Below are 23,492 nucleotides of genomic sequence, written 5' to 3' on the forward strand. Positions count from 1 at the left end.
GTAAACGGTTACTGGATAAGCAGAACCCAAAATGAAATGGTAGATTTTGAAAGGTGGCTCCCACAAACACAAAAGGAATAGTGAAAGACACCATACATGCTTTAGAAAAATGGAACTAGGTAAGGTGATATATTTTTTTTAATCAGGCAGAGACTGATCTATTAAATACAATGTCAGAGTTAACTAATGACAGTCAAAGGAAACAGATCTAGCGAGATGCTCACAATTCATCCCTTTAAGTAGTGATGTAATCAATTACATTAACTGATCCTTACAACCGATTCTAAACTTCTTGAATAACCTTAACTTGGTTATGACGGGTTTCACTGCCTGATCAAACTCAGTACTATTCACACACTTTGTTTCTATGTTTGGGTTAAAGTTACTTTTCATACTTTTCTTCTAGATGACAAAATATGCTATGAGCTATTTATCCCTTTCCTGCAAGATGAGACTCGGTGTTTGTTGGATGTTTTGTAGAACTTGTTTGTTAAGAATATCTAGTTGGCATTTCTCTCTGTGAGATGTTTCCTCTGTGGTTTAAGTCTTCAATTTTCTACAAGTTTCCCCAATCTGTCCTTCTGACCAACCCATTCGATTGTCTCAACTTACGTTCATACACTGAGGTCAGCAGTTGAACCTTCCGACACGCCCATGTTACCATATTCGCGCTCACAGGTCGGCTTCCATGGGTTTTACAGTCAATCTACTATGTTAGCTGCACTGTTAGACTCTCCCGGTTATTTTTATCCTCCAGTTCATTGCTATCTACCCCATCTTTATTACTTCTACTTTAATTTGGGCATGTGTGTACATGTCTGTGAGGGCAGGTGTACCCACAGCCCATCATGAACATATGAAAGCCACATGTTGACAGGTAGTATTAGCCCTCTAGTACACTGGTTCTCAACCTGTCAGTCAGGACCACTCTAGGGGTTGAACAATCCTTTTACAGGGTCACATATTGGATATCCTACATACCAGATATTCCCATTATGATTCATAACAGTAACAAAGCTACAGGTATGAAGTAGTTATAAATTTTGGCTAGGGGTCACCACAACATGAAGAACTACAGTCAAGAGTCGCTGCACTAAGAAGGCTGAGAGCCACTGCCATATTATTTTCCAACTTATTGTTTGAGGCATGGTCTCTCACTGCATCTGGAGTTTGCCACTAAGCTAGACTAACTGGGCAGTGAGGCCCCAGGACCCTCCTGTTTCTGTCACCTAGACTTGGGTTATAGGTCTGCTCTACCATGTTTGGCTTTTACATAGGTAGTGAGATTTGAACAGGGTTCCTGGTGCTTGGGCAATGCATGGCTATTACTCTTCAGCCTCTGATGCTGCAAAGTAACTGCTGAAGATCTACAGACCCACAGGAAGTGTTGCTTTAGCTACTCATGAGCCCAGACAGTGCTTTCCTGCTACAGACATGTTTTAATTTCCCCTATGTTTCTTCGAGTCACAAGCTATTCAAAAACAAACATTAATTTTCAACCCCATAAGAAACTATCACTTATATCTAAACTAATGGCACTGTGAACACAGGCTAAATTTTTATGAAACTGTTTATATTTGACTATGATTAAATAGTCTTTGTGTTCAAAAGAATGTTGTGGTTGTGGGATGAAGTGCTCTAGACCTGCCCATTACATCAAGCTTGTAAACCCTGTCATTGAAATGTTTTCTCTTGCTGACTTTTCTTTTCCAACATCTACTAAGAAATTACTTCAAACCACCCACAATAGTAATGGATTTGCCAACTTCTTTTGTGATTTTCTTTTCTTTTGCTTACTAGTTTTTAAAGGTATATTAACTACATGTCAATTTAAAATTGTCCTTGTATAGCTTACTGATGCTGGAAATCATTATCTCAAAGTCAATATAGTCACAGCTTTTGTTTGATCAGTGATTATAACTTCATATGTTTCTTAAAAAAACATTGCTTATAATGAGCATCTAACAGGACTTTTCTACTTTATTCTATACAACTAGCTTGTATGGACTGTCAGTGTATGTGCACCGTGTATGTTCTGTGAGTGTATGTGCACCGTGTATGTTCTGTGAGTGTATGTGCACTGTGTATGTTCTGTGCGTGTATGTGCACCGTGTATGTTCTGTGAGTGTATGTGCACTGTGTATGTCTGTGAGTGTATGTGCACTGTGCATGTTCTGTGAGTGTATGTGCACCGTGTATGTTCTGTGAGTGTATGTTCTGTGAGTGTATGTGCACTGTGTATGTTCTGTCAGTGAATCTGCACTTATCACTATTAACCATGTGCTATATATTTTCATGCTTCCTTTCTTCCTCTGCTTACATTTTTCATAATGAATGTTTATTCTCACCCCCATTTCCCTCCTTCTCAAGTTACACTATTTCTAGGGCTACAGCCAATCAATAACTTTACCCTGATTCCACATTTTACTCAGCACATGTCTATACCCACCCGCATTTACCATCGTCTGTCATCCTGTTCTTCCTACAAGTCCCTCTCCGTTTGTAACTACTTTCTCTGTCTGGGTCACCGTAGTGAAAGCACCGAGGACCTCACTCTAAGACACAGACACAGACACTTCCAGGCTCCACGGAGCCAGGCAGGAAAGAAGAAGATGGCTGCAAACGTGCTGCACACCCTGGGAAGGCCAGCTTCTAGTTGCCCCCCACCATGTGCTCACTTACTGTAACCCAGCTGTGCAGAGAGCAGCCTACCTGCTCCTTACGGCACTAAACCACTTCTGAAGTTGGCACTATAAAACTCTATCTGCATGTATTAAGGAAATAAGAGAAAGATGGTGTTTCCTACTAAAGAAAGCAGCCTGCCTTAGGGAAGTTGGGTTATCAGGCCCTTCAGAAGCACTCAGTTTCGGTTTCACAGCTGCCACAGGACACACATGCCAAGTTCAACACAAGACAAGGCGAAGTGGGAAGGAGTACGGCACACAGTGAGGCAGATCAATCTTCAAACTTAAAAACCCGCCCTCCAGTGCATAGTAAAACACACTGTCCCTTAATTGACATCAACTGATCACATGAAACGCATACAAGCATAAATAAGCACTAATCTTTATGTACAAAAGTCTTAAACTCAGAGGTCAAGACAGGATAAGCATGTATTTTCCTAATACATGGCCCTTTAAAGGGCACTGGTGTTAATATGTCTTGTAGCATATACTGCACCTTCAAACAGAATTAGCTTTTTAACGTCCTTATTTTTCTTAGACAAAGCTGTACTACTTAGCACAGGGGGCCTTAAATTCATGATCTTCCTGCCTTGCTGGAGAGTGCTGGGATTAAAGGCAAGTGCCACCACACCCAGTCTGAATTCTTTTTATTTAACAAGAGTAACAGACAAGCCTGAGCTGCAGCACACTGAATTAATGTAAGTTTCTAATATTTTTGGAACTAGAAGATTTTTTTAAATGCCTAGCTAATTTAATCCTAATAATAAAACAACTAGTTCACTTATTTCTTTCATTTGTCACAGGCAATCAGACATGAGACCATGATGATATAAAACAAGAATAGGCGTGATTCATGCCTATGTCCCAGCACCTCTGAGGCTGAGGCAGGAAGATTACTGGTTTGAAACAAGCCCAGGCTAGACTGTAGCAAAAGCCTCTCTTAAAAGAGATAAAGAAATAAATGAATTAGAAAAGAAAGATGGGAATTGTCTAATTGTAGTTAATGTGAGGATCAATATCAAAGCTCGGTGATGGGTGGGATTTTATTCACAGACTTTAGTAAATTGCAGAAATAATGTTTTTAGCTTGCTTTCAGTTGCTGTGCTAAACCACTCTGAGCCAAGGCGATCTGAAGAGGAAGGGTTTATTTGGCTTCTAGTTTGCAGTTCATCATGGAGGAAAGCCAAGAAAGGAGCCTGGCGGCAGAGGCTGAAGCAGAGGCCTTGGAGGAGCACTGCTTAGTGGCCTGCTCAGCCTGGAGTGACACTGCCTGCCGTAGGCTGGGCCCTCCCACACCAATTACTAATTAAGAAAATTCTACAGATATGCGCACAGGCCAACAGGTTCCATTTCCCCAGATAACTACATACTATCAAGTTGAAAAACAAACAAAAACAACCAACACAAAGAAACAGGAATGACTTAGTAATCAAGAATGCCGAGTACTGTGTCTTTGCAAAACCATCGTTAATGGTGGTAGAAATAGCTCATTCGAGAGGTTTATAAATCGTGACATTTGTTTGAATTGTGATTTGGTTTGGAAAAAAAACCCAAAGTATACAATTCCCCAGAGCACCAGAGTGCAATCCCACTGCCAATTGGTGTATGAGTTTGAGCTACCAACACTGATCTGCATAAGCTTCTAACAAAAAATAAACCTGTCAATGGCACTGAGGGTGACGGGATGGTAGGGACAGGACCACTTCACAGCAACTGCCATGTGAACCTGTCAGCACGATTAGACTAGATAAGCAAGTCGGGAAAGGAGGGGTCAGCTTCTATTTCCACAATGCTTCCTACTTTCAATAATGCAAACATGACAACATTTACTCCATAAAGAGTATTAAGTGGTTAAGTGGTGAACAGCACAAATACTACAATACAATTACTTGCTTCAGGACCTCTGGCTGCTTTCATCACTCCCAAGGCAAAATCCAAAGGTCGCTGTCAACATCAACTCCTTTTCTTCATTTGCTTCTAACTCTCCGGCTTCATCCTTGTCCTCATCCTACAAGGCTCAAGTAAGTCTTTCAGGCGCAGGGTCGACAAGCCTCCTGTGGCCCACTGCACATCAAGCCTCCTGTGGCTCACTGCACATCAAGCCTCCTGTGGCTCACTGCACATGGCATTCCTCTGCAAGTAATATCATTTTAAGTAGCTTCACCAGGGCAGCCATGCATATCCTTAAAGACTCATCTCTAAGCACTGTCCTCGCTGCATGTGTGATGGGACCAATCACTAAGCTAGAGTCTTCAGTTTAATTCCTGTGCCTTTTCCCCTACACTATAACCACCTTTGGTTTTTTTAGTTCCTGTGCCTTTTCCCCTACACTATAACCACCTTTGCTTTTTGTCTTCCTGCATGGTGCACAGTAATCTACCATATTAATTCCACAAAAATCAAATACAGGTTTAAATAAATTATTGTTCAAATTTCATAGTTTAAATAACTTCAAATTTACAATTATAACCTAAGACCTCTATCTCACACTCGATGCTTTCTATAATTATACCCATGGATAACAGAACAGAAGATAGTATATATTCATATGTAGAATTCCAAGATAGCCACAATTAAAGGAATTATAAAAATATGAGACACTTAAAAACAAAACAAAGCCAGGTGGCATACACCTTTGATCCAGTATTCAGGAGGCAAAGGCAGAGGCAGAGGCAGAGGCAGATGTATCTCCCTGAGTTCAAGATTCTGTCTACAGAATGAGTCCCAGGACAACCCTGTCTCAACGGGAAAAAAAAAAGCAAAATACTCCAACCAATATACATAAACACTAACAGATTTTTCAAAGAAAATCAGTAACAAAAGGCATGGAAAGGTTACAAACAATGAGATGTGTGTGATCTAGTGTCTGTGCACCCTTTAGAACATGAGATGTGTGTGCACCTATAAACAAATGACCTGGTCAGCTTGTCGGGGGTAAGATACACAACCAAGACTCAGGATGATCACACACTCTTGGCAAAGAAAACGGGTCCTTCGATGAACTCAAGAGGAATAGCAGGTTTAAATCCCAGTGTGATGTTAGACAGTATGCATGTGAATGGAACAGTGCTAGGCTCACCAAAGCATGAGGGAAGGACAAGGGGCAGGTAAAGTCACACGCCGCCTACTCACTGGCTCCCCTTGGCAGCCTTCCCTGAGACTGAAGCTTTAGAAAGGCTTGAGGTCATGGTGGCACACTCCCATAATCTCTGAGATGGAGAGGCAAAGACAAAAGGAATACCGGAGCCACCCTCGCTAAATCAGGGAGCTCTGTGTTCAGTGAGAGATCCTGCTTCAAAAACACAGTGACAATCAACTGAGGAAGACGCCAGTAGTGGCTCCTTTACTCCACAGGCACACATGCACAGACTCATGTGCACGTGCATGCACACACACACACACACACACACACACACACACACACACACGACACAAAGAAAATAGAAAAGGAAAAGGATTAGGTTTGGTTTTTTATTGTTTTGCCTCTTGAAAATTACTAAAGACAGATTCAGACACTTATAGGCCAAAATCAAAACAGAATATGGACAAAGATTACTATAATCATAGGCCAATGCTAATGCTTTAAACTTCTAAAATATTTAGAAAGAATTTTCACTTTGACCACGGAATAAGGCCCAAAAGGATAAAATCATAAACTGATAAATTTTAAACATTAAAGCTACCATTAACAGTTAAAGACTACTCCAGAAAAGCTTAAAGTCCTTTAAATACTTATATCCAACAAAGAGCCTGAGTCCAGAAAATGCAAAGTCCTCTTTCAATTCAATCACTGAGAGATAAAACCTAACCTTAAAAAAGAGACACATGATTTGAAAAGCATTTGATGAAAGAAAATAACAAGTGACCAATATGCAACTTAATTTCTCACACCCTTAGTTACCAGTGAGATGCAACCCAAACCAGCACAGCACACTGCACCCACGAAAGCAGCTAAACTAGAACACGGGCAAACCTCTGGAAGGACGCGGCAGAGCAGAACTCATGTGTGGCGGTGCAAGAATGTGGCAGGCACAATGGTGACGAGGACTTTCCAGCTGGGCAGTTTCCTATCACGTCAGCCATACACCTCGTGAATGCCCCAGCAGTTCTTCTAAGTGAGCAAGAGCAATGTCGGTATATGGTCCCATAAAATCTGTGTGTGTTAATTACAGCAAACCCCACAAATAATCAAAATTAATAGGTCAACTTTAGGTGAATAGCTATACAAACCATATTATATTCATATAATAGACCACTACTCGGCAATCCAAAAGGATGAAATATAGATGATACAAATTCCAAGAACACCTTGCGAAACAAAATGAAGAATATAAAGCAAGGAGTACACATTTCCTGGTTGTAATTCTAGAAGTCCAATTTCCAGTGACAGGTCCTTGATGTCATGTGGCCAAAGTGGGAAACCCTGGCTGGGCTGCCATGTGCACCAGGGAGTTCCTGGGGATGACAGAGACGCTCCACGTTCATGCACTGCAGTGGCAGCTACGTAAGCAAGCATGGAGGGAACCAGAACTTGCCAGAATGTGCCAGAATCTATCTTACCCCATACAACAGTACCTCAGTAAGTTTATTAAAGCAGGCCTACAGACCCATATATGGTTTTAACCTGTCTTGGGTTCTGATCTAAGCTGTAGGAACACAGTAAAATATCTGTATTTTCAAAATATGCAAAGCCAAATGAATGTATAAAAACCAGTGGGCTCCATGCATCTTAAACTTCTCAACATGGAGTATACTGTTTTCTTCCTGGGACTTTGCTTTTTTATTTATGCAACAGAGTAACAGTGATAGTGATGTGTTATTTATGAATTCCATGTGAACATTTACACAGAAGTGTTTCACCTCACCCCATATAATGCACCTCAAGAAATGAGTCCAAAATCCTCCCTGAGCTGAAAGATGTACCTTCAGGAGCATAATATAATGCTTCACGGGACTGAAGAGATGGCTCCAGGATAAGCATGCATGCTGAACAAGCTTGAGGTTCTAAGTGTGGATCCTAACATCCACATTTAAACGGAAGGCATAGCATGTGCCCGTGACCCAGTGCTGTGGGGGAGGCAAAGGCAGATACAGGATGATCTCAGGCTTGCTGGCTGTCAGGTCAGTGAGAGACTCTGTCTCAAATGAATAATGCAGACCGTGATAGAGAGAGACACATGATCTACTCCTCTGACATGCACACATCCATGTTTGTGCACAGGCACATGCACACATGTGCTGATGCTCATATAGTGTGTGCGCATGCTGCATATGTGCTAGGGAGACAGAGGAGGAGTGAAGGATGAAGCTTCTGTGTAAATTTTCATACAGCAATTTCATATGGAAGCTTTAGACACTTAATGCACCAGTTCATTGCTCCTGCCAGAACTGGACAGCACTCAAGGCCAAGGCCACAGGAGCAGTGAGTGCATTTCCTAGTAACAGCCTTTCAGGTAGTAGTTACATTAGTTGAAAATGGATAAGAGATAACTGTATTTAAAGCAAATGAATAAAATTCAAAATAGCATTTGTTGATCCTTAAAACACAACAAATATACTGCTTTATAAACCTCTTTTACCCACTCCAACACTGAGTTAGCAAAGGTAGTCACCTGGCCAAGTCAAGACAACTAGTAAAATACAGGATCAGTCCCAGCCCCTCCCACTGCTTATCCCTAAAGCCAAACACTGTATCCATCCAAGCTGTGGACCATGCACGTAGTCCCAGCACTGGGAGGAGGATTAGCACAGTGTCGGGACTAGTCGTGTGTTCCTGTATGATACAACAAAACAACAACAAACAAACAAATGAAACAAATAAACACGAAAGGCCCCCACTGTGTTCAGGGGTTACCTCCATACATATAAGAGGCCAAAGGATAAAAGATAAAATATAACTAACAGGAAATCTTCTGTGAACATATTTTAATCTATATATTAGGAAAGAGTCCCTACTACCCACAAAGTCAAAACTTTGATAGATTTAAGATTAAAGTTAAGGATTTTTGTACCATCGTCAAAATCAATAGATAACTGACATAATTGGAATCATGATACTGAATATTCCAAACCTAGGCTATCAACAAGAAACATAAGACAAGCCAAAGCAACCCAAATGCTAGTCAGTCATGCAGAAACGACCAACCTCTTCATAAAATAAAACCACTGACACCCTACTTAACAGCTGTCAAAATAACAAAAGGAGGACTGGAGAGATGGGTTGAAGGGTAAGAGCCCTGGCTGCTCTTTAAGAGAACTTGGGTTCAGTTTCTAGCATCCCCATGACCCTTGCAACTGTCTATTACTTCAGTCCTAGGGAACCTGATGCCCTCTTCTGGCATCCCAAGGTAGGAGACACATACATGGTGCCCAGATATACAGGTAGGCAAAACACTCCTACACATAAAATAAGGAAATTTTAATTTAAAAATGCAAAATGCAGAATACTGTAAAATACCATACTCTGGGAAAACTCTGAAATAAAAACTAGTTATACATTGTTGATGAGGGTAAAGATCGGTTTTGCAATTTTCTGAACAGTACAGCAGGAATTAGTCATTCTGTCCAGAGAAACTTTTCCTCTGGCCTTCCTGACACATGAGGACACATGACAGGGTCACTGGGACCCAAGAGTTGCAGTTGGACTGGGGATCAGCACTGGAGGCACTCATAACTCGTTGGTGCTTTCCACAGAAACAACCTGACTGCAGTTAGAAGCATCTGTCAGACACGTAGGACCCACTCGACGAGGGGCAGGGAGATAATGGTGACTGGAGTAAAGAACTCCACCATGCAAGTGAGAGAACTCCTCTAAACAAGGCTAAGCTGAGGAAACACCCAAACCAACAGCTAACTGTGCTAGGTACATGCATACGCAGTAGAGATCCTCTCATGCTAAGATGACTGCACATTCTATAAATCACAAGAAATATTGGCATCCACTTGCCTGTTACAAATTCACAAATGAATATACTTAATAGTCTAGAAAATGGAGCACACTAGGCTTAGTGTGTGTTAAGTGGAAATACAAATGTGGCGAAGGCTGTTTATGTCCCTTTGAGTTCAGCTTGCACGTGTGTGCTCCTGCTCTACCCTCCTCCCTCCCTCCCTCCCTCCCCCCTTCCTCCCTTCCTCCCTCCATCTTCCTAGTCTTGCCTCCCTCTTTCCTGCCTCTCTCTTGAGGTCTCACTCTGTATTCCAAGCTGACAATGTCAAAGTCACTATCCTCCTGTCTCACACTCCCAAATAAGAGGATTATAGGCATAAACAACCACGCCTATATCAATTTCTCTTTGAAAATTGCTTTTGATAATCTTCCCAAATCCTTCCATCTTTAGGTATATACTACTACTTTAATTGTCTTAAACGTCACTTATATAGAATGAATTTCCTTTTGTCCATTTCCCTTGTTCATTCACATTTAAAAACCCTCAGTGGATACAGAGAGATTCGATTTAGAAAAGTGGACCGCACCAGTGTCCAGTCCTAGGCAAGTACTGGCCATTGGGAGAGAATCATGAACATACACCAATGGTAAGGAGGTAGAATAATACAGGCCCGTGCCACAGAAAGATGTGCTCAATGACAAGTGTCCCTCCAGTGTTGGTGTCACAAGACTACCTTCAGTGACACGGCAGAGGACTGGCTGTGATGGTCCCATAGTAAAACCTCAAAGGTCACATTTCTAAGAGTGCACTCAGGGTTAAGGGAAGGAGAAAACACCAAAGGGTTGGTGATTTTCACAGTCCAGTCTAGCAGTCCCCAGAGAGCAAGGTTAGCTTAAGCCTGGAGTCCGACACTTACTCATGCTAGCCACACATTACTGACTGTCTGGCACTACACTGCGAAGTACACGTTCATGTTTCTCTGTAGTTTCCATCCAAACATCTCAAATATCAGGTCTTCTGCATCAGTTTTCTGGAAAATTGATTCTTGGTATGACAGTCCTTTATAGTCAAGTGGCTACTATTCAACACCCCGTCTTCAATCCCAGAAACTTTTTTGAAAGTGTAAAAGTTCATTAGAGCGATTAAATTTTAAACCAGCAGGCTATGCTTTACTCTGAGTACTACCTACTTAACAATAACAACCCCCCACATATTGCATTCAAACAATTCAAGGGTTGAATAAAGAAATAACATTTTTGTTAGTGATGAATGGTACAGGAAATATCTGAAGGGGTACCCATTTTATTAAAAGAAAGCTACAATTAGAGTATTTAAACTACATTAAATGTGGGCTAGAAAGATGGAAAGATGTGCTTGTCTATGTTGGAACCCCAACACACACATAAAAGTGTGCCCATAATCCCAATACTGGAGAAATGGAGATAGGAGGGTCTCTGGGGCTCCCAGAGCACCCAGACTAATTAACTGGTAAGCCCTGGACTCAGTGATAGATTTGTCTTAAAAATAAGGTACAGAGAACTGGAAAGATGGCTAGAAGCACTGACTGATCGGGCAGCTATAATCCTAGGTGCTTTGAAAGCTGAAATGGAGATTACAAGTTCAAGGCCATGCAGGACAATTTAATGAGGCACTGTCTTTAATTTAAAAAGTTTAAAAAAGGGTAAGAATGTAACTTAGTGGTAGAATACTTCCAAAATATAATCAGACTCAAGTTCAATCTCTAATACTATAGTAAATACGTAAATAGTAAAATACATATATACGTATATACATAAACAAATATTGCATGTCAGTATTTTCAGATTAAGAAGAGCACGACTCACTTCTAGTAAGTTGAAAGTTTGGCTAGGCATACTCAGTCCACATGGGTAACTGTGATGTGGTAAACCTGATGCCCTGTTGGGGCTGCAGAGTTGGCTCAGCGGTTAGAGTGCTCACTGCTCTTCCAGAGGACCCAGGTTCAGTCCAGCACCCACAGCTCACAACTACAGGATCACTACTGCCTGTAAGTCCAGCTCCAGAAAGTCCAACCCCTCTGGTCTCTTCTGGCCTCAGCGGGCACCTGCACACACATGTACAAATCTATACACAGACATACCTCCTTTAAAAATGTAATAAAACACTGTCCTATACAAAGTAAAAATTATCCCTCTGGTAATGTCTACACAAACATCAGATTTACGTTTTATAAAGCTTCACAATTCCTCCTCAGAACTGCTGTGGTAATAGATTTATTTGTTGTGTTAACTGGGCCACTCCTCAGTGGACAACTGTGAAATTCAAATGCAAAGTTTTAACTAAGGTGCATTCACATATTTATATGTAACATACTTAACATATGTTTATACCATGATTACCTAGTGGTATGCACAGTACCTAACTTCTCAGATGATAGTTTTGAAAGTATTTTATCATGTACCCCAATGAGGGCACTTCCTCATTTAAACTTCTAAAACTTTCTTTCCACAAGGCACTTTTATTTTAGTTTGTATCTCTACAAGGAGTGAACAACAGATTGTCAGTCATGCTGCAGAGCCTGTGAAACCATTGGACCCTAAGGGTCATGTCTGTGTCCTGACACCTGCTAGCCTCTCACTGTACAACTGCACACCAATGCAGACCTTGCATCTGCATGAATTTTCTTTTCTCACTGCAATTCAGTACAAGTACTTAAGAGCAGCTAGCAGTTTAATCCCACACGATATTGCGTCTGTGTTTATGCCCAACTCTAATCACGTGCTTAGACAAAGAAGAAAAAAGGCAAAAAACCACTAAGAAATGTTTTAGAAATATTCCCAATATAGCTTTTTCATATCTCAAAGCCACTAAAATTATAAAACGAAATTATGTAAATTATTATACATAATTTCAAAAATATTGAAGGCTATACAAAAAACCAAAACAACAATAATTATTTGTCATACTTTTTTTTTAACCAGTCATCTAATCAGTGACTGATGTTGTAGTTTCTAAGTCATTTCTGATGTTGGGCTTCATGCTAGAATTTTATACTGTGATAAGTTTCTTAGTTCACGAAAAAAAGAAATGAATTATACTCATTCATGGAGAGCTCAGGATGTAGGATAGCACCAAATTAAAGAGAAATGATAGGAAAACTATATTTATAGACAATCCATGGGAAATATACACAGACTTATGTGACGAGTCATGTTAGTCCTATTTACTCAAGACAGTGTGAGTACTGCATGACGGCAATCAACAATGCGTCTCTACAGCTCCATTAAATAAGCAGGGGAAGAACTGCTTCTAACCTTTGACAGAATGCAAGGCTTAAGGTTTATAGTTATCTCAACATAACTACATGAGCATAAACATATACTTAAAGTTTCATGCAATTATTCTTCATAAGCCAAAGTCATCATCTCAGTGTTCACAGTTTACTTAAGGTAGTAATTAATAAACAATTTAAAATCATTAAAATGTCAAAAACTTGTATTTCTTAATTTATAACTGATAGACTTAAACTTAATGTGCTGTGGGACTTGTCACTAGAAATGTGTACGGGATGAGAAGAGGCCACCATTCATAAGAGGCTCACAAGACCGAGGAGGATAAAACCAAAGCCTACAAGCACACAACAGGAGCCTAGCATCTACTTCAGTTTCCAGCCCATCTCTAGTCATAAGTTTATGTAAGCTATGGGGAAATCACTACCCAGTCCTATCAATCACTTCACTGAAACCTCTTTTTGCCATACCTAGCCATGGACATCTTTAACATTTGAAAATGTGTTTTCTCAACTCACAACAACATCAACAACAGGTTAGATAGTATGGCGGAGAATATGCAAAATAAATATACAATTACTGCATTTTCCTGCTCAAGTCTAAAGCCAAACTTTTTATACTATAACTGCGTTAATGTGATACCAGAGAGTAACAATCTCAAGGTTTTAAAGCTTACATGTGTAAGTTCCTTCATATGAACACATTCCTGCCTTTCTGGTATCAGTAAACTACGAAACACTCAGGCTTGTTTTAAAGACCCAGAAGGACACACAAGGCTTCTGCATCAGCACAGAATACCCACAAGCTTCGATGCTGCACCAACAGTCGTTTTTGTTAGCATCCTCTACTGGTGGTTTCCAAAGACAGCAAGAAGAAATGATGCTAATGATAGAAAGGTATGTGCCTGCTATTCCATCTAAGGTGAATTAGTCAGCATGTAGTCATCGGGGTTAGAGCTCATTTGTCAAGAATAAAAACGGGAAAGGCAAAGAAGAGAACTCTGAGAAAGAGAAAATATTTTAAAATACAACAAAGCATCACATTCTAAACCATAAACATCAAGTTCAGCAACTCTACTGCCATTCCTTTAGACAACTAGCATTACTACGGCATCCCCACACAAGACTCCATGATGTAGGCAAGCCTGCTCAATTGCTTCCCCCTTGTTAAGTTACAGCTTTTGATGCTGTCATCAGTGTCCTATCCTGTAGACATATTCTAGAAGGGAAATAAAAATGTTTTTCTGCTGGCTTAGCTATGAAATACATATCTCAAAATGAATACAAATATTACCTATACATAAACAATACAAAATATCTCTATTAATATCTCCTATTGTATATATCACTGCTTATGCATTTAAATGGGTTTTAAGAGTTAACATTTTTCTAGACAATTCTCTGCTGAAACATCTGCAACTTAAATATGACTGCATTGCCAAGTAATATCGACCAGCACCTATCCCCAGGTTTCACAACACAATGCATACAACTTCGTTCTTAATTTGCAAAAATAGCAGGAGAAATCAAATAGCATGGCTGCAATGGTTAGCGATGGATGAAAGCATTTGAGAACAAAAAGAAATACAAAGAGAGAGCCAAAAGTGATGGAAACGGGAGATACCTGTGGTAGCACCTCGTTCTCTCACACACCTTTTGTTTTCTCTGAGTAATGCATACTGCAGTCAAGACATTTCAGTCACAAGAGCCCCAAATCTGTTTTTCTAATATTAAACACAAAGGGAAAACGCTAACAGCAAGCCTGCTACATAAATACCTCCCCTGAAAATGAAGGCAGCAAAAAGGAGGCTGACATACATGCAGGAAAAAAAACTAAACACCATCTTATTTCTACCTGCACAAGTTGCCATTTGCTGCAGCGATCAAGAATCTCTTTTTCCTGTTGATTTCAAGCACCTTTCGGAAGAGCCTTCTCCCCCCTTAAGTCATCTGTTGATATGCCTTATGTGTGTGATATTTTAATATCACAGGATCGCTAGGAGAAAAATCCATTCTTCCCTGTTCAGGTAAACATGTTTACAGCAGCTGCACAGACGCTGGGTGGTTCAGATTCACATGTCACACACATGTCGTCAGCAACAAGAAAAGCCCCTTTCTCTGGCGATTAACATTTTAAATAACATAAGGGCAGCGAACAGCCCTTTTCTACCCAACTTACCTTTCATAAAGCCACATCAGCAATAGCGGCAACAGCCCAATGTAGAACAGACACTATTTGACGCTAGAAGCAGGAAATTACAATTGCGGTAGCCTGTGCTCAGGTCCTTGCCACAACCAGTCACCTCTCCACAATGACGCTACCCAACACACCTTTCCCTTCGAACGAACGAACAGGCTTCTCCGAAACGCAACATTTATCTGAATTGAAAATCATTCATGGCAGCGGAGATTTTAATGTGGGCTCAGATATATTCAAAATGTGTTTACAACCGAGAAGAAACCTTTGGAACAGACTAAAATCTTCATATCTGCTTCTAGACAGGAAATCCCACACAAAATCTAAAATTGCCAGGAAAGGTTACAAAACCTGGCGTTTGGCATCCCGGAGGGGAGGGAGCAACGCAGGCCGGGCAGGGGTGGGGCGTGGGGGGCGCGCCACGGTTGCCACTTAAACAGGATTTCCTAATTCTCTGGACGACACATTGATGCCATCAGGGGCATATTTATTACCCCCAATCTTAAAAACTCGTTCAACACCCCGCGGGAGCCCCACGCAGCCACTGGGTACGAAAGGCATGAGGAATTCCTTATATAGCCGCGGCCGCGGCAGCACAGGGCTGTGGCCGCCCATCACCACACACAGGTACCCGGGCGGGGGCATCCCCCGGCCGCCGCCGCAGGGACTGTCCAGACAATGACCAGGAGCAGAGGCTGTCCGCGCTGCAAGCTGAGAGCACACACTCGCCTAAGAGGGGCATCACCCAGCAACTCCCCGCGTCTCCCCACGCTGGGAGAGCCCATGGGGCACCCACCGACAAAAGTCGAGGTGTCTTATTCTCTCCTAGTGCCTGTAGCTTTTTCTCTTAAGAAACAAAACAAAACAAAAAACCCCAACAACAACAACAAGAACAACAACAAGAACAACAACAAAAAACTCTGCAGCCAGGCCAAGGAGGAGTGTGTTTCCCTGGCACATCCGCGGAAATCAATACCCCGCGCAGCTGCACCGCTAGCCGCAGCCCCGTGCGCCCGTCGGGCCGCCAGCCCCCTCCCCCACCCGCCCCACTCGCGACCCCGTGCGCCAGCCCAGCTCCATTATCTGTCCTCTGCTCGCGCGTCGGGCCCAGGTAACAACTTCCCCAAACCGAAAGAGCCAAAGCGAGGCGCATGCACACAGCCCCGTGCCCGCCGGGACTCGGGCTGTCCGGGTGTCCCGACCTGTCTGTGCTGTTTCCCGGCCCGCAGGCGGCGAGTCCACGCACACACACGCCCTGTGGCAGCAGCCAGGAGCCGCCAGAGCGTGCCCGGCCCCCGACGGGCACCGCAGGCGCCGGGTTCCAACCCCCTGAGCGCCCGGCTCACGGCGGCCCCGCGCGTCCCCATCCCCGCCCGCCCGCGAGCGCGCGGGGCGCAACTTTCCCGCGGGCGCCCGACCCGGCGCGCAGCGCCCGCTCCCGCGCACACGCGCGCACGGTCGACACGCAGCCGACACGCAACTGGCCCGCGACCGCCCGTCCTCTCCCGCCCGCGCCCGCCCCGCAGTCCGCGCCCGCCCGCCGCAAGTTTGTTCCCCGCCGCCGCGGCCTGCGCGGAGGGAGGATCGCGCGCGGGGAGGCGCCGAGGGGCAGCAAGAGTGGAGAAAGTGCGGAAAGAAGCAACAGCCGCTCCACCCGCGGGCGGAAAAGTGGCCGGGCGCGGCGGCGGGATGCGGCGCGGCTAACGGTCCCCGGCGGCCGCCCGAGCCGCTAGGCGCAGAGGCAGGTAAGACATAACGGTCCAGGACGGCGGCCGCGGCGGCGGCGGCGGCGGCGGCAGCGGGGCGCACTACTTTACTTTCCCACTCCACTCGGCCCGGCCCCGCCGCCGCCCCCGGCCCGCTCGGCCCCGCGCCCCTCGCCCGGCAGCCCGCTGCCCGCCGCCACGCCGGGCCCCTCCGCCACTCACCGTTATTGCGCCGCGGGTTCGCCTGCTTTCTGCGCTTACACCTGGGGCCATCCGCCATGATCCTCTCGCTTGTGTCTAAATGCTCGAGTCACCTCCTCCCCCTCCTCCCTCCCTCCCTCCCTCCCCTTCCCCCCCCACCCGCCGCCTCCACCCCTCCCCCTCCCCACCGCACCTGGTTTACGACACTCGGGGCTTTACGACATCACCTTCCTAACACCTAGCGGCGCTCGCTCTACGGCCGGAACCTTGTTGCTAGGGCCGGGGTGGTTTGCGGCAGCCTTAGACGCTGCGGAGTTTGAATCGTGGAGGCGAGGGAAAAGTTTTGCTCAGGTGTGGTGGGGTAGCGGAGAACGGTTCAGGGACTCTAGGGACAGGAACGGGAGGCTGCAGCATGGCTTCCTAGGCCAGGTGGAGCTGTAGGCATGGGCCACACCCGCTCAGCCCTCGCGCGGTGGAGTGCGCACTCTGCGGACCCGCGCGCTTCTGCTGTGGGTGCGGAGACCCGCGCGTGCGCCCCGGGGACGTGGACAACCAGGACTTGTCGCGCGCGAGCTACCTGACCCGTTGTGCCTCCTCCCTCCCCTCCCACGGACGCGCGGGTTTCCCCAGCCTACCCGGACGGGAAGTGACAGCAGTTGGGTTGAACTTCAGCAGGACAGACCGAGGCCAGAAATTCCGCTCGCAGGAAAGCAGCATGAGTAATCCTCCACACGGTGCCAGCCAGGCTCACTTCCTCATCCGCGCCTAGCTCACCTGCTGTCACCTTGCCTCCCCGCCCTGCAGACCCCAGGGTCGTGGTGCTCAAGAGTTATAGTGACTTGCCTTTGGGACAAAAACAGCCCTAGGGGAGTATGCTCAGAAACCTGTAATCCGAAGCATCTGGAACCTGAGGCAAGAGGTTGGCAGCCTCAGGGGGCCAGCCTGTGCTATGAGTGGAACCCTGTCTTAAAATAACTAGTTTTCCACAAATCTGAGCAGTTCTCGAAGTGTGAAGGCCTCAAGGCTAAAAGCAAGGTTGTCTAGTGTGGGTTGAGGCTGGTTTTTATCTTAAGTCCTTCGACTTTGTACAAGACCCAAAACACCTTGATACCTGTTTTCAGAAATTGGGACTTAAATTGACCTTTCTCCCTCTGCTTCCCACCCCTTTTCAAAGGAGGAATTGTGTGGGACCACTCTTATGAGATAAATTAGCTAGGCTGTTATTTCAGATGTGTAGTTACTGATTTAAGTGTATTTATAAATAGAGATAACAACCCAGAAACATGCCTTAGAATGTAAGAAATACTACATTAAATCAGCACAGATCGGATAAATGACACCCACTTATTAGGTTTCTGCCTTCGGGTTCTCGCACACACTAGCAGTCTTTACATGTGGGAGGTGGAGGCAGCAAGGTCACAAGTACTAAGCCAACTTTGCACAGTGAGACCCTGACCATAAAAACAACTCCAACCTCCAAATGTTAAAAGACTCATTAAACTGAAGTAAGTGTTCATCTGGGGTCCAGTAATTAAAATGCACTGGCCATAGATGAAACCCTTCCCACATTTGCTGTGTCTGAATAATGGGACTGTACATGTAGTTTGCACATCAGATCTATACTCATTGCAAAACTAGAGTTTTCTAGCTCCCTGTACATACAGGCAGTGCTTTGGTGCCATGTTAACTGAAACATACATGTCAGAATGGTATCCTTGGATTAGTGGCCTTGAATCACTGTGTGTGGTTTAGTCCTTGAGCTTTCGACTCCCTGCCCTGGCATCCTGAGTGGCTGGCATTACACAAGTGAGCCATGGCTAGGCCCCCGTGGCTTTCTGAATCACACCATAAACTTTAGTCTTTTATTGGAAATTGTCTAGTTTCCAGCCAAAAAGAAAAGAAAATGTTCTCTCTACCACACACTTTACCTTCCCTTAAACTCGGGAGGTGTCACACTTCCAGTTCTTTTTCTGGTTTGTGAACACTTCTGTGTTCTTCCTCAGCCTAGCAATCATAGATACAAACAGCCCAGAAGATACTTAGTTCCTTCTGTGGTTATAGATTTAGCTGTGGTGGGTTGCATTATTAACTATGGGGACAGTAAACCTTCCCTTGGGCATGTCTGTATCCTCAGCACCTACCAGAATGCCAAACCACCTTGTAGATGTTTAATAAATGTTTCTGAATTAGGGTTTGTCTGTTTTCTGACCCTGTTCTTATCAGTGAAGATTGTATGCTGTACTTTACCCTAGTTTTAGGAATTGCTGAGGTGAATGAAATATAGCAGCTACCACTCATGTCCTTTTGAGAACTTAAGCTCTCCTTGGTCATTCTCCTTTTCCCTGGAGAATTATTTCCGCTCAGTTCGATTTTTAAAATATGTCCAGGAAATACTGGTGAGCCAAATCTAACACAAAGCTTCACTTTCACAAAAACCTATGATAACTTATAAATTAAATATATGGCTTCTATATTCAGATTTCTATAATGTTATTGAAGATATTTAAAGTCTTTGCTAGAGAGAGCATACAGAAATAAGCCTCAGAATATAGAACACTGTATGACAACTTTATCTTAACCAAGGAATGGGGGGAAAAATCTTTGGAACCAACTTATAAAGGAAATACCTATTAAATTTTAAGTTAAATCCAGCCCTTGGGAGATAGAGAAAGGAGAATCAGAAGTTTAAGATAATCCTAGGCTATGCACTGAGTCCCAGGCCGGCGTGGGCTACAGGAGACCCTTTCTCAAAATAATGAGTCTGGATGGAGGGGTAAGGAGACTAGTGAGTTTAACCGGCACCATGTCTTGTTTGCCGTGACTGCTGCACCATGGAGCATGTCATCAGTATGCGCCTTTGTTAGTGAAATGTTAACACTGCTATGAGCCCTAGGATTGTATATGTTGATACATATGCAATACACTGTAGAAAATGGATTGCTGCATTTTCAAAATTTAGTGGGAAAATTAAATGTATCCATTCAATTCTGAATTTTCCTATGAAATTTTCATACCCTTTGCACATACTTGCTTTTCATGTAAGATTGACATACAAGTTAAGATAAACTCTGATAAATGACTATTTTGAAGTTACTGTGTGTTTTATATCAAGGCCACCTCACTGTTCAAGTACATTTGAGATGTGTGACTGTGATTCTCTAGGCAACATCACAGAAGGCTCTTGTGCCAGTACCATCTCTCCATCCAGTGCCTGTTTCACATTGGACCTTTGAAGGAGTGAGCATATGCTCCATGCATGTTCCTTGGGGTTTCTATTGCTATGAACACCATGAGCAAAGACAGCTTAGAGGATAGTCTAGTCACTGTTCTGTTGCTGTGACGGACATCATAACCAAGGCAGCTTCTATAAAAGAAAGCCTTTAACTGAGGACTTGCTTACAGTTTCGGAGGGTTAGTCCATGATCATCCTTGGAGAAAGCAGGCAACCATGTGCTTAGAGCAGCAGCAGAGAGCTTTGCATACTGATTTGCAGGCAGAAAGACACAGGGCAGGCATGGACTTTGTAAATCTTAAAGCACTTTCAGTGACACACCTCCTCCCACAGGACACACCTCCTAGTCCTTCCTAAACAGTTCCACCCTGAAGGTGACTAAACATTCGAATATATGAGTCTATGGAAGCCACTTTTATTCCAACACCACTGGGAAGGAAATTATTCAAGTTTACCAGTCTCAGATCAGACTTTATTACTGAAGGAAGCCAGGGAGGGAGCCTGCGAGTAGGAACAGGGGCAGAGGCCATGGCAGACTGCTGCTTACTGGCTTGCTCCTCATGGCTTGCCTAGCCTGCTTTTTTATAGCACTTAGGACCCCCATCCTAGGGATGACACTGCCCACAGTGGGCTCATATGTCAATCATCAGGAAAATGCACTACAAGTAGCTCTGGTGGGGGGCATTTTCTCAGCTGAGGTTCCCTCCTCTCAAATGACTCTAGCTTATGTCTGGTTGACAAAAAAGCGACCAGGACACATTTAAAGAATGCAGGGGTCCTTCAAGCTGCTTCTCTGTAGTGGCTCAGCTAAGACTAGATCTGTTGTTCATAGTGGATAAAGGAAGCTGGTGGTGACCTCACAGCTGCTGTTCAGCCAGAGTCTGCAGCCAGACCTCCAAGAGGATATTTAACTAGCAGTCCTCCTCAGGGCCTGTGCCGGCTTCACTACTAAAGCCTCCTTGGAGAGGACAAAGGAACGTACTTTTCTCATGCCTCCAGGTAGTTTGTATTATGTACTGCATCACAAAATTTCTCTTTAAGGCAAAGACTCCCACCTTTTAAAAAAAGATGTATTTATTTATTATACATAAGTACACTGTAGCTATCTTCAGACACACCAGAAGAGGGCATCAGATCTCATTACAGATGGTTGTGAGCCACCACATGCTTGCTAGGATTTGAACTCAGGACCTTCAGAAGAGCAGTCAGTGCTCTTAACCACTGAGCCATGTCTCCAGCCCAAAGGCTCCCACTCAATAGAAGTCAATGAGCTGTTAACAGGTAGGACTGTTAACATAGGTGGCATTTTCAGAACATCTAATATAGAAGCACTTACTTAGAATAGTTGCAGAATGTCAGTGATCATCTCCAAAAGCGAATACAGTAATTAATATGGATTAATTTCAAGAACCGACCTTACAGAAAATATCCTTTATTGATACCATATATGAGCACAAGTGATGTGCTCAGAGAGCCCAGCATAAACAAATGGTTTTGTGTGGACTGAACTTACCACAGTATCGGGGCCTGGCATTTGGTTTGCATTGCTATCTTTGCCCCTTTGTTCCCGAGTATGTCTTTGTTTGGCATCTTGACTTCTCTTAGCCCCTGACTGATTTCCTTACAGAGTACATCTGTTCTTTGGCTTATGCCCCTGGCCTTTTGTAATTCATGGTCTCAGGCATAGGCACTGCCAGCAATTACCCCTTGGAACATATCTAGTTCAAAGTTAAAATTAAACAAAAAATGAGTAGCCTGCTTTAAATCTTTCAACACTGTGTTAAGGTCACATGAAAAAGTTAGCAGTGGAAGCCCATGTTGAGTTACACCCACAGCTCTGCATCCCTGGTCCCACTTCACTCATTCCTTCCCCTCTTACTTCTTAATCTTACATAACTGGGCCGCACACTGGGCCACACCCCACTTCTTTACTTTTAATCATTCTCTTCGCTTTCTTTGTTCCAGGTCTGACAGTTCTGTTTGGCTCCTTTCCCCGTATCTTTCAGGTCAAGGTTTTTTAAAACTTGTCCCAACTCCAGAGTTGGGCTTGCCTGTGTGAGGATTCCTATTGTGGTGGTGAAGCCCAGTCTCTGCCTACAATCCCTGAGGAGATGTCTTCCAGGGGCCATATCATCAGGCTCCTTTGCCCCCCAGTTCTGTTTGCTTTTGGCAAGTTTGGGAAGCCTTGGTGAAAGATCAAAGGAAGGAGCGAGTCTGGAATATTCCCTCCTTGTGGTTGTAGCTCCGTCTTCCACTGGGGCCATGGTTCCTGCCTGAAACCTGTGTCTTGTAGCCACGTTCTAGAAACCACTTCTCTCCCTTGTGCCTTGAGGCCTAGAGACATAATGGCTAGATTTTCTGTCATTCCTTCCCTTCAGAGCTATCTCCATCTCTGTAAGACCCTCCTCGTTAAACTCCCCTCAGTTACCCTATAATGGTACCACCTGTCAGGACCCTGCCTTGTCATCAGGAGTACCAGTCCCATTGCTTCTAGATTGAAATTTGAATGGAGATAAATATGTTATCCTAATGAATGCTCATGCAAAATGGCAGACACTAATTATTCAATACGTATAGAATGAAGGCTCTGTCCTTATCTCAAATCTAGGTGAGATAACTTCAAAATTTTAAGTACATTTTAAAGTACAATTTATATGCACTTAAAACACTGCTCCCAGCGTGCTTCGTAGTCTGTAAAGCAGAACTGTCTGCTTACCACGAGGCTATTGGTAGTAATGGCCCAGCTTCTTCCCTCCCAGCATGTGCATCTCTGAGACAGCCTTCATGAGCTACGACCCACCATTCCTGGGCTTCTCCCTGTTGGCTGAAATCAGGCCTACTGTGCCAGGCTCCATAGGGAAGGCAGAACAAACCTGAGGGAGCAGAGTTCCTGGCAACAAAATACTGTAACCAACCTGTCTTTTCTTTATAAAGAGAGAAACACCAAAAGATAAGTCATCGCTCTCTTAAGTTGTGTTGGTATTCTAGTGTTGGTGTATGTATTAATGTTCTTTTGCTGCTATGAAAACATGGCCCACCGGTGTATTAAAGCCATGTTTAATAGCTTATCATCCTGGAAGACAGAGGTCTGAAATGGGTATCACAAGGCTAAAAGGTTCTCTGTTGAGGTTTTTGCAGGATTGGGAACCATCAGAAAACTTTAGAGGAGAACATCTTGCCTTTCCAGCTTTGACAGATACTCATACTCCTTAGTTCTTGGGCCTCTTGCTCCATCTCCCGACTCGTCAACATCTGCAGAGCCTTTCTCTGGTCATCTTCTCTCTGGTCCCTTATTTTACCGCCCATAGCAGTCACCT

The 23,492-nt window shown here is 43.9% G+C and overlaps 2 protein-coding genes across 28 annotated transcripts in view; one reads left to right on the forward strand and one right to left on the reverse strand.

Annotated features, from left to right (window-relative positions):
- Zeb1 (zinc finger E-box binding homeobox 1) overlaps window positions 1-17,684 on the reverse strand; it is a 166,826-nt gene extending 149,142 nt beyond the window's left edge. For 2 of the 11 annotated variants that reach the window (XM_087589880.1, XM_087589879.1), the window contains exon 1: window positions 16,965-17,041. Coding sequence is in view for 2 of the 11 variants with exons in the window: in NM_001308265.3 (NP_001295194.1) it covers window positions 16,965-17,022 (58 nt within the window). In the remaining 9 variants the exon portion in view is untranslated. 11 annotated transcript variants of the gene reach the window in all.
- The window catches only part of LOC120097728 (translation initiation factor IF-2-like), a 65,496-nt gene continuing 58,014 nt past the window's right edge, over window positions 16,011-23,492 (forward strand). For 11 of the 17 annotated variants that reach the window (XM_087591865.1, XM_087591875.1, XM_087591864.1 and 8 more), the window contains exon 1: window positions 16,163-16,781. In XM_087591865.1, coding sequence (XP_087447991.1) covers window positions 16,188-16,769 — 582 coding nt within the window. In that variant the 5' untranslated portion in view covers window positions 16,163-16,187 and the 3' untranslated portion in view covers window positions 16,770-16,781. Of the gene's footprint in view, window positions 16,782-23,492 lie in introns of all 17 variants that reach the window. The other 6 variants (XM_087591870.1, XM_087591873.1, XM_087591882.1 and 3 more) reach the window with 3 other exon arrangements.

This window comes from Rattus norvegicus, chromosome 17 (genome assembly GCF_021556685.1).
Source record: "Rattus norvegicus strain SHRSP/BbbUtx chromosome 17, alternate assembly SHRSP_T2T, whole genome shotgun sequence".
Taxonomy (NCBI): Eukaryota; Metazoa; Chordata; class Mammalia; order Rodentia; family Muridae; genus Rattus; species Rattus norvegicus.